An 11,939-nucleotide genomic window follows, 5' to 3' on the forward strand; every position below is an offset into this window, starting at 1 on the left:
TCTAATCCATCTATCTGTTTTCGACTCTTTTGTTCGTCATTTAGGCTATTTTATTATCGTCTACATAAATAGATTAGGGTTAGGGAAATTGCATACTAGTGCTACAAGTTGTACTTTACATAGTATTTAATCGGTTTTTGGTCATTTATTTCCATCTGTTTTTATCAAAAAAAAATCCGCTTGTTTTCATTCTTCTCTCATAGAGATCCCCACTTTCACATTTAACTATGGCTGCATTTAAAATGGCAGCAGCCAATAGTTAGTATGTCTACATCAGTTATTGATTTGTCAGTAACTGTGCTCTTCCCGTAATGCTTGGCCCTTTTGAGACAGACAGTTGGAGGATAAGGACCTAAATGTCAATCTTACAGTTTGATTTCTTGTATTTTGCTTGTTTGTTTGTTTCAAATTATATATATAGGGGCAAGAGAGACTTTCTTAAAGGTGCATATAGACATCAATACACTTCTGCCTGCATATTTGTTTTCGTGTCTATAGATAGTGTAAACTGCTACATCCGAACAGCAAGCTGTTAAGAATTGCATAGTTTTTACTCTTTATTTTAAAAAATCTGGAGAAAACTACATATATAACATAATAAATGTATATATATATATATGTGTGTGTGTGTGTGTGTGGGGGGGGGGGGGGGGGGGGGTACCTTATTTACATAGTTCCCTGGCTGGAAGAGAATGTGTTGCCCTTTGCACAAATCAGATGGAAAGGGCAGCCATGCTCCAACATTGACACAATTGATATGTTTGCAGAGACAAGGGAGAGATAGAAGGCAGGTTGATAAGCAGAGGTTTATGAATCAGGTTTATGCTGTCAGTGGGGGCAGACAGTTAGACTGAGAGGTGAGAGGGAGAGATAGAGATCCTTGAGCGGAATAAAAAAGCAAGCCAAGTCACAACCAAAGATAGGTTAGAGCTCATCATCGCAGGGGCTTCACAACAGGTAACTGTACCTTTTTAATTTAATTCACCTCTTTGGCACCCACTGATTTCTCAACTCTGTCAAATTGACTGTCGCCATGAATAAAAGTTTGGCCCTATGTACTTTCAAAGAGCTTAATTGATTAATTAAGGCAATTCATTACGCTGGGAGTGTCCAGCTACCAATTTGAACTGAAAACGCACACAAGGTGGATTTGAACTCCATTAATTACTTCAGTAAATCAATTTTGCTGAGCCCCTTCAAGTAGTAAGACAGGAGACAACTGTGTAAAGTGATTATGAAGTGTTATAAAGAGGTTATTTTAGCCAGTCATGATTATTATGGAAGTGAGGAGTAACACCAAATGTTTCAGAAAGGTCAAACTAATTACATGGAATGGACAGGTGGCACATTGAGGCAGCAAATCTGCTATTTCAATATTCATTTACTCTGCTTTCTGGGAGACTATTGTTTGAAAATGCACTAAAATTAGCTGTCAATCATGTCTGAATACATTTGCTGAAAATTACTCATCAGGCACTGGCACTGCACACTTGTGTAACTGAGTGTTGCTGTCCATGTATTTACGCATAAATGTCTAGCACTGTTTGTGTTTCAAGAAGTATGTGTCTGACTGTGAATGAAATATGGTGGGCCAGAGGGAGAAAAGAGGTGCATTAAACATTGGAACAAGGTATGAGAAAACATAGCGTGTAACTGTATGTTGCCACCCAGCTTGGTGCTTGTTGTCGTGTGTTTGCATGGTGCTCACATCCTACATGGAGAAGTTCTGTCAAGTCTGGTCTGGCCTGACCTTTTCACTCTCCAGACACGTTTACAGCTCTCCAATACCTATCAAAATATCTACTCCCTTTCTGCCTGCTTCTCTGCCCCTAGCACAAACTTGCATCACATTCTAAATCCTTCTACAACTGCACTTTTCTCCTTCTGCTGAGTGTTTTTTGTATTCTGACCCACAATCCACTGCTTAACCGTACAATTTCCTCCATCCGTTGTCACTCCTTTCTCATTTATTTTCCCTCTATTCTTTGTCTTTCTCTGTGTGTTTGACCATCTCTTTGACAATTCAAGTCAAAGCGATGCTCCAGGAGCCGTCTTGGCTCCAAGAAACACATGGGAACACAGGGCAGAGGTGACAAGTAGAGTAGGAGGTTTTATTTGCATAGAAAACATCAATATGTATTTTCTTGAATTTATGTTTGCCCACATCATTATCATCAGTGTTTTGTTTTGTTTTCAAAATTGTAAAAAGATACATTTTTGTCTCTTTGTCTTCTTAAAAATTGTCCTCAGACATGGAGCTCACGTGGCTGTATTCCCTATGCCAGTGCATGTTATCTTTATCTATAATTGTGGTGAGCGTGCGGCTTTGCATGGCAGTCACCAGCAAGGGCACGATGGCTGATGTCCAAGACGGATCCCAGATTGCCAGGCCCCAGCCTGGGAGTGTTTCATGCTGTCTTCGACTGTGTCTGGGTTGTGTCGGAGCCATAGGAGGTGCAGTGGGAGTCCCTCTGAATGTGTTACTCAACCTGCGAAGCCCCCAGTGTTTGTACACCTGCATAACCCTTGTGTGTTGCCCTTTGATGGTCAAGCAGTTTACAATGTTCCTGTTGGTACTGCTTACCCTGGACACCCACCTATACCATCGTTTGGCAGACAGGTGAGCGTAACAGTTTGATCAGTAGAGGAAAATGGACAAGTTTTCAATTTCAGTTTCAAAGTTTAAGCAGACAAACACACACACACACAATTACACAACAAAAAATACACAAAAGGAGACATTTCTTATATAAGACTCCTTTTCAAAGTAAAATAAAACTTTGAGTGGTTTAATACATTTTTGTATATGTGTGGGAAAGGGTGAATATGTGGGTGGCAAGAGGCAACCACGATTTGTAAGCATGCTTTTAGCAAAAATGAAAGAAAAATAAGTCAAGGCACACCTTTGTATGTAGTAAAACAATCTGTTTGTTCAGTGCTCATAAAGATGTTCTTATTGCGAACTGCTTGTGATGCGATGTGAGTGATGGTGAGTAAATATCAATAGGCTCCAAGGCTCTTAGATGTTTGATTGACAGTGACCCACAAATTCGGACTTGAATGGAAAATCAGAATTTCCTTTTAGACTGAAAATACTTTCTTCAAAGATGTACGGCGTGCCATTTTGAATTTTTGGAGTTGGTGGTAGACAGGTGTCAGTTAGGAACAATCATCTTGGTGATGTCCTAATTTCTTATGATAGCTTCAAGTACTATTGAGTCTCAGTATTAACTCCACGCTAATATGTTGTTGTTGTTGTTTTTCATGTCTTTGGATGCCAGATACTCCACAGTGGTCACTCGTCAGCGAACTCTGGGTGTGATTCTGTTGTGCTGGGTGGCCTCTGTTCTCTCCTCCTTTGCTCAGTTCATCGGCACAGATGTCCTCAACGCCAGGACGAGCAGTGCGGACCCAGGCACAGTGGGTCTTGAGTTGGATGGTAACTGGACAACTTCTTTACCCCATCTTACCTCTTCCCCACCCCCTAAGTATGACGTCAAAGTCATTGGGAAGTACCTTCCATACGGAGGCTTCTTGTCAAAATTTTACGTGGAGGACATGAGCAACTTTACCTATGCTGAGATTCACAGCAGCCACTGGACACTCTGTGCTCCTGACACTATTCTCAGTCCCCAATTCTTGGTCTATGTTCACGGGATGACGGCATTTATCCTCCCCTTGCTTTGCCTCCTGGCCATTTACATTGACCTGCTATGCATGAAGCAGAGGAAGACTCCTTTTAGTCATGCAGATCCCCCAAAACATGACTCCTGCTTGGCCCGCTCCCTGGCCCTCTCCCTCTCCCTTTTACTTCTGCTGTGCCTGCCACTCCACATTATCCACGCTCTCCTGCTTTTTACCCCGAGTACCTATGTTCCTGACTGGGTTCATATATTTGCCTTGTTCCTCTTCCAGCTCTACAGTCTTGTGCCCCAGATCCTTTTCACTCCTCCTAGGAAACACATGGGGGGAGAACAGGCATCATTCCCTCTCACTGTTACCAACCTTCCACCTGCAGTAGCCCAGTCCAGAGGGAAATCTGTACGTATGGCACTGTGTGAGGCGATGCAGGCAGCTCCATGGTCTTCAGCCAAACACTCCCTTAAAGCCAAAGTGTGCCCAGAGGTCTAAATTCTCGGAAGATCTGGGCTATTGTTCCCAGCAGATAGAGCAACATTCCCTCCATGTTTCGTGTGCATAAAAAATAGTTAGCATTGGAAACAAATGACCTGTGGACTGAAGAAATGTGGCGTATTTCTGTTTGTTGCAGGCTTTTAAGCAATCTGCAACCTTGTACACACACATAATGAATAACTAGCAAATGATCAGGCCAGTTAATTATCAGGTCCCACACCAAATGTCAGTGAGAAAATTAAGTCTCTAGGTGATAACTACTATCCTGATCACAGATGTCTGTTTTCTTTGACTGCTCTTCCTATGGGTCTTATTCTAAGCCTGCTTTAAATCTCTACTAAGCCAACCACCAGTAATGTAGATGTATGAGTGACAGCATTTAATTAAACCTTCAGTAGTGGTCTAGAGAGAAGGTGGCATTGTAAGGAAAACATAATTAACCTGGTTATGACACAATTTTCATGGCTGCTTTGATTAAACTTGTAAATACAATACAATTCTCTCCTGTAATAAAACGGTCCTTATTCACACTAATTGGATTGTTCATCTTGAAGCATGTTAGTATTAAGAAATCAGTGATGGAGAAAACTGTGGCAATCCATCTCCCTCTGCATAGGACATATGTATGACAATGAACATGCCATTTACATTAGGGTGACTAACCGTCCTCTTTTTTTGCGCTTGTTGACTTGTAAAAACCTATATGACATTTTTTATTTCACCATTCATTATTAAAGTTCTTCATGGCTGGGCCAAGTGTTCTCTTTTTTGGAAATCAAAATATGGTCACCCTAATTTACATTTTCCCCCTGTCTCTTATGATCATAGACCTGCTCTGTCTCTCCAGCTTTCTATAGATCTTGTGCCTATTTTTTTATTCATTTTCTCACTTTTCAAATCCTTCAGCACTTTCAGTTTTATCTTAATGTATTCAGAAAACACACAGACTGCTATGCTTCATGTCATTGCAAAAAAAAACCCTTTCCCTGGAACACATTATTGACAAAGAAATGTCAATTTGGGGTAAAAAATATCACTCAGTGAAAAAGAAAATTTCTCTAGCTTCCCTGGCACAGGTGCATATTCAATTGTTTTGCCTGCTTGGAAGCTCCCTGCTTCCTGATTATACGCAGCTTGGAAACTTCAGTAACCTGCGCTTCAAGCTACTCTGCCACCTCTTTGCCATGCTAGGGTCACTGGTGAAACCAAAGAGAAAGGACTGATAAAATCATGCATGTTGGCAGTAAAATAAAATTACTTTTTTTCCTTTTGAACTGAAGTCAAATATTGGCTGCAAATTGTAAAAACGAAATATGACTCTCACAAATGGGAAATTCTCTGATGTGAACCCGTTCCAGGAGATTAATTTGTGAAACCAACGTCAGAGAAAAGCTATACGAGTTATTCATACATTTTTCCTGTCATATTATTAGCCATATTTTGGTACATTCACTGCATGCCATAAATAGAAGAGGATTAAGGACTGATGACTTGTTACTTTCCACTTTTTTCCTTATGTTTTTGATAATCACCCTCCATGATCACAGTGGTGGTCGTATTGCTTTCAGAAATACCATATGAATTGTGTTATAAGTATGTCCAGCCTAGTTTCCCAGAAAGCCTACCCAGCCAACAGTCAATGCTGTGAATTTTAGTGTGATTATGAGGACTCTATAGGGGAACACAAACACAAGTGTGAACTAAAAAGTTTAGTTTTTGTAGAGTTTTATTTCTTTTTCTCCCCTCTGTGAGGACGAGCAGAATATCAGCATCAAACAACCAACAAAGACAACCAGACTGAGTGCTGTGTATCCCACAGGAAAACAAACAGATGAAACCTTTGTTTGAAGGACACACACTTCTGTTTTTAAGACATAAAAAAGGGGCAATATTCTCAGTTTTATTACTCATCGACCACAGTGAGTTTGATAGCAAGCGCTTTCAGTGGTACTGTTGCGTCATCATAAACTCAAGATATGTCTAGTTTCGACTGAATTGTTTGCTGGCCAGAGTGTCAACTCATGCTGGTAGCGCCTGGCAAGTCCATTACTTTGATTGCCGTTTGACAATCTGTCTTTATGACAGGCGACCAAGGAGCTTTGCCATCGATAGAAGAAAACACATCGATCTATCACCCTGCGACCTCCAGCAGCTTTCAAATCTAGCCCTGCACACAGATGGACATGTTGAGTGCTTCCCGACAGAATCGGGTATTGATTGCGTGGAAGTTAATGGCAGAGTCATATTTTTCTGCGTGCATCTGAATCAACCCTCCTGTCACCTTTTCTTGCCTGCTATCTGCTCTCATGATTCATTAGCGCTGCCACACAAGCATCTGTTTTGTTTATTCTGAAAGAGCTGCCAGTTTTAACCGGCTCCGCTGCCTTCATCTTTATCTTCCCACCTATAACGCCACTATTCCCCATTGATCTAATCATATGCTACATCTCCTGTTCTGTATTCACAGGATTTCAAAAACAGTACCAGCTAATTATGCAGTAAACACCCTTCGCCCCCAGCCTCCCCCAAAAAGAAAAAAAAAAAACAGTCTGATACCCGAGGTTATTTTTGGATTCTTTTTTTATTTTGTCGTGCTTTGTATCTTTCCCCTATAAAGAAATAGTTAGCTATATATCAACAATGACACATGGACGGTAAAATCAACAAGAGTGAAAGACAGGAGAAGAGACAACTAGGCACAGGAGACAAAGAGAGAGAAAGACTGGGAAAGAGAGGAAAGATAAGAGGAAAAGAGTGAAAAATGACAGCAATTTCTCTACAGTAGAACCAAAACAAACCATGGGAAGTGTACATTTCTTTAACATTTACAAGTATAATAATAACAACGGCAATAATAATAACAGTAACAACAATCATAATTGTTCAAATAATAATAATAATTAATAGAAAATCAATAAGACCTCTGGTTTCTCATAAAGACAAATGTTTTTTTTTTTATTCTTTTCTTCATTTTCTTTAAAGATCACTGGACAGTAGTTTGTTCGGCTTTGCACCTCTATAGGCTAGTATTCTGTGTTAGTATAGTTGCTCATAATGCGTTTCAGTAGTAAACTGTTTTCTTATTTCTTAAAAGTTTAATTTAATTTATGTCGAAGTTCTTTTTTATACAAACAAGGAATTCAGAGATATGTATACTGTCAACGTGTTTTACTGTACGTATGAATGTGTGCATGTATCTGCATATGTGTTTGAGCATTCAGGGGAAAAAAAGCCTTCTCTCTCGTTCAGTCCTTTCACTCTGATTCTTCTTGGCCCTCTTATTAAGAGTTTTAAACCTTTTTATCCTCTTAATGACATTCTAAAATAATTATACTTTTCTTTAATGCCTTAGCAAGTCATATTCCTTTCTTCTTTCTCAGGAACGCAGCCCAATACTAATCCTTTCATTATTAGGAGCCAACAAAGAAGAAGTGATAGAGGGAGAGACATACAGAGACAAAGAGAGATATACGAGTAAGGGGAGAGGATTGCAACAGGTGAACGCAAAGCAAATTAAAAGAGGACCACATTTCCTCCACTGTTGCAGTGAGAGGGGGAAAATAACACTAAAAGATGCTTTTTCTTTTCTTTTTACAAATTGGCAGGCCACCCAACAAGGATAGCAAAACGGGACAGTTAGTTTGTTCATAAAGTATGGATACTTCCTGGGACTCAGTTTAGTTTTGTTAGGGAATTATATATTAGCTAAGCTGTGTAGCCAAGATGGTTTGGCAATTAAAAAAAAAAATCCATTTTCAAGCATCAAGCACTCAGAAGCTCCTGGTCAACTCTCTCTCTCTCCCCTTTGTCCTCTCTCCCTTCTCACACAGTGCTCCCACTGTCTCCGTCAGTTAAAAAACTGAGCTTTGTGAAATGGATTCTTCTATTCTCCAGGCGGGGAATTATAGCAGTCATCTGCCTCTAATTCCCTTTCCACTTTGGCGGCTGCACAGGCAGAGTGCCGGTTTTCTTTGTGCTCCCAGTTTCCCTCTCAATCAAAATAATTATGGCATCATTTCGCTTTTGTCTACATTCACCTCACTCTGTGGCCTCACCCTCTCTCCCTTTCTCACTCCCTATATTTTCCCCAGTTTCTCCAGCTTACAGTATATGGCACAGTCGTTAATGGCTGGTGGGTCTAGAGGCTCTCTTTTCTCAGTCTGTCTCCTAGTTTATGTCTGTTTACAGGATGTATATGGAGTGGACTGGAACAGGATGGATTGGCTGTGTGCGGTATCTGTATACAGTCGTTTTCAGAAGGCTGCCTCTTATGGCGCATTGTATTTTGTGTTTGTGTGTGTGTGTGTGTGTGTGTGTGTGTATGTGTGTGTGTGTGTGTGTGTGTGTGTGTGTGCGTGTGTGTGTGTGCGTGTGTATACTGTATATAAGGTGGGACACAAGGACAGGAAGGGGGAAAGGGTATGAGGTCAGAAGAAAAGGGAGTAGGGAAGGAGAAGGGCTACAGTAGGTACTCCTTCTTGCCCTGGCTGGCGTCATTCCCATTGAGGAAGGCCTCTTGCACTTCACCATGTTCATCCAACCCACTGGCCTCATGGGTAAGATAGGAACCTGAGTGAACAGAAAGAGAGCAGGGGACAGAGAGAGAGAGAGAGGACAAGAGGGAGATTGTAGGGGGAAGGTTAGGCGGCAAAGCGTCATGATCATTGTAGTGCCATGCAGCAAAATCAAACCAGTCAGTGCTAATATTACTCCGTATCATACCTTTGACTGATTAATTCATTAGTTAACTGATTGTTAGGTCAATACCAGGCAAGAATTGGCTCTCGTGTACGGTATGAGCCTACCAGCAGAAATCAGAGTTGGCGAATGGATGCGTGAATAGAAGAGTCACAAGGAGAGGAGGTAACAGAGGGAGGATAATAGAAGATAATAGAGAATAAAAGACAGGGAGGGAAGAGAGATTGGCAGAAAAGGGTGGAGGGAAAGTTAGGTGCAAGAGAACAATGGCACGTTTGCGTCACTCAGAAAACCCATTAAACTCATTTTACCACCCCTCAGGTCTGTATGATTAATGAATCGGTGTAGTACAACTTGTAGAGAGCAAGAACCACTCAAGTCATCTTCATGCTGGAGTGTCCCTTCACTCCACGGGTGACTGACATCCTTATTCGTTGCACCACAGAGGTTGACTGGCATGTTGACAGTCACTAGGGACCAAGACAAAGCCCTAATACCCTGTCTCAACACTGATTGGTTGTAATGGTCCTGTCTTCATGCTGATTGGCGGTCAAGCCATACTCACTGTTGACTGACGGTGTGTCTAGCCATAGGGTAAGTTACCCTGGTCGCAGCCTGCTGCACTATTCCTAGATCATTTCTTGGCAGCTTTAGTGCATAGTACGTGGCTGCCAACAAAGGGCACTTAAAAAGATAGGGAACGCGGCGACTCTGCTTTAATAGATGAGCCTTGATACACTAACATGTAGTCATAAAACACTGGGGACCACACCTACATTTCCCACCCAACCTTTTCTCTTCCAAGGTTGTTTATCACGGACAGTGCCTGGCTAGAGAGGAGCATCCTGTCCTGCATGCTTTCTGCTGACAATTTTACACAGAGTTTCACAGACTCTGAGTGTAACTAGAATCCAATAATATTTTCACAGCGCGTTAAGTCAGAAAGTTGAGAAAGGAGAAAACACGCCTGTGGAAATTTGATAAAATACCCCGATTCCCAAAAATGTGAGGTATGCTTGTGAGAGTAACTTTTGTGCCACCTGATATGTGAATTTGAGTGTGTCTGTGGATTACCTTTCTGTCGGACAGAGCACCAGATGGTGACAATGAGGACACAGATGACAGTGAAAACCAGCAGCGCCAGAACACCACCTATCACTGCATAGGGTACTGCACTGTGAGTCTCCACCACTGCACCAGGATCTGAGGAAGAGCAAGAAAGACAAATAGTGTGTGTGGGTAGACTGCATAAAGGGAAATGTCGAGAAAAAGGAAAAGAAAAGTGCTGGCAAAGAAACTGAGGGAAAAAAAGAGAGAAATGGATCAAAAATGAAAGCAGGCGAGATAAAAGAGAAAGAAAGGCAGCACATTCCATCAGCTTGGAAGAGGGAGCAAGACACGAGAAAAGCGAAGTCGATATCTTCAACCGAACTTGCATTATCACCTTTCATAACCCCCCCACTCACTCTACAGAATGCCAGACAGTCAAAATGAGTGAGAAAAGGGTGAAGAAATGAGGAGACTGAATAAAGGAATAAGTAGCCTATGTCAGCCACTGCAAAACCACTCCATTCAGGAACCTGTCAAGAGTACAATGCATTTTGAATGAGGGAAACTGTGTTTACACCTCAGCAGTACAGTCCTCAGAAATGAAACCAAACATTTCACCGCAAAATGAGTGAAGTGAGATCAAAACCTGGAAAAAGACAAGTTATGTGAAAATTTGCAGTATAAAGTTGCAGTTGTGGTAAGAAATAATGACGGCTAAAATGAGAAATGATGAAAGAAGCGCATGTTTGTATTGAAATGATTTGTCATTTGATATCTGATCGGTCAATCAATCAAACCGTCAAATGACAGAAAATGAAAATTTGTTAAATCACACACACACACTCTCTCTCTCTCTCTCTCTCTCTCTCTCTCTCTCACACACACACACACACACACACACACACACACACGATTAGTGCTCTGAGATGTCATTGTCACTGTTGCAGATCATTTAGCTAAACCCAAAGGAAATGATTGTGTTTATGTGTGTCTTTATACAATTTCAGCAGTACATCCTGGCAAAACAACAACAACAAAAAAGACACTCAGGTATTTACATGCACACATGCAGAGATAGAGAGAATTAAGATAATTGGAATCAGCCTCGTTTCTCCTGAATTTACAGGACAGCTCTAATTATCCACCAGAGAGCTAACTTTAAATGTGTGCTTTTTGCAAGGATGTGAATTGTTCTTCACTGGATGGGGGAAAGGCCCCCTGACTCCCACATTGACACAAAGAAACCTTTTTTAGTTTTGAGCACTATTGAACCTATATGCTGTTGCATTTTTACAGAACATAATAAAGCAAAATAAGCTAGGGGTGAATTTCAAATGGTGCCATATCAAAGTTCATCCAGCAGAGCAATTCGAACTCCAGTGTTTACAACAGTATGGTACTATGTGCAGCACATGTAGCATGCAGCAAAGCTGAGCTGGTCAAGCAATGTCGTCACAGTAAGTTGTGTTTTTAAAATATATTGCTGGAAAGTTAATAACCACTTTTTACTCTTTAATCTTTAATTTTTCCCTTTTTAGTACATACATTAATACACCCAAAACTTTGTTAGGTACACCTTGCTAGTACTTGGTTGAATTGTTTTGCTTTAAGAACTGTCTTTAATTCTTATGGCATAGATTCAACTGGGTGCTAAAAACTTTCCTTAGAGATTTTGGGTTTTGATCTATTGGATTAAGATCCCGTGACTGGGCAGGCCGTTTGAGTACAGTGAACTTAGGGAGATGATTTGAGCTTTGTGACATGGTATGGTGTACTGCTGGATGCATCAGAAACATCAGAAGGTGGTGACACTGTGGTCATAAAGGGATGGACTTGGTCAGTAACAATACTCAAGTTATCTTTGGTGTTTAAACATGTTCATTTGGTACCACTGGGCCCAAGTTGTTTTAAAGAAATATTCCACACCCCATTAAACCACTACACCAGGAGACTGAACCACTGATACGAGCCAGGTTGGATCCATGCTTACACCAAATTCTGTCGCAGCAGAAATCGAGACTCATCAGACATGCCAAATTGTAGCTGGTAGAAATGGC

At 41.1% G+C, this 11,939-nt stretch overlaps 2 protein-coding genes across 4 annotated transcripts in view; one reads left to right on the forward strand and one right to left on the reverse strand.

Moving 5' to 3' along the window:
- The first annotated feature begins 2,252 nt into the window (after window positions 1–2,252).
- On the forward strand, window positions 2,253–4,131 carry LOC118454243 (adenosine receptor A1). The gene is made up of 2 exons (XM_087847794.1): window positions 2,253–2,620; window positions 3,282–4,131. Exons 1-2 carry the CDS (start codon window positions 2,253–2,255, stop codon window positions 4,129–4,131), a joined length of 1,218 nt encoding a protein of 405 aa, XP_087703920.1.
- Window positions 4,132–8,430: 4,299 nt separating this feature from the next.
- Window positions 8,431–11,939, reverse strand: part of cadm4 (cell adhesion molecule 4) — a 154,920-nt gene continuing 151,411 nt past the window's right edge. For 2 of the 3 annotated variants that reach the window (XM_087848305.1, XM_006791658.3), the window contains 2 exons: window positions 9,907–10,035; window positions 8,431–8,703 (listed from right to left, as the gene is read on the reverse strand). In XM_087848305.1, the coding sequence (XP_087704431.1) occupies window positions 8,594–8,703; window positions 9,907–10,035 (239 nt within the window). In that variant the 3' untranslated portion in view covers window positions 8,431–8,593. Of the gene's footprint in view, window positions 8,704–8,856; window positions 8,936–9,906; window positions 10,036–11,939 lie in introns of all 3 variants that reach the window. The other variant, XM_006791659.3, reaches the window with a different exon arrangement.

The sequence above is a fragment of the Neolamprologus brichardi genome, chromosome 11 (genome assembly GCF_056152115.1).
Source record: "Neolamprologus brichardi isolate AB-2024 chromosome 11, ASM5615211v1, whole genome shotgun sequence".
Lineage (NCBI taxonomy): Eukaryota > Metazoa > Chordata > Actinopteri > Cichliformes > Cichlidae > Neolamprologus > Neolamprologus brichardi.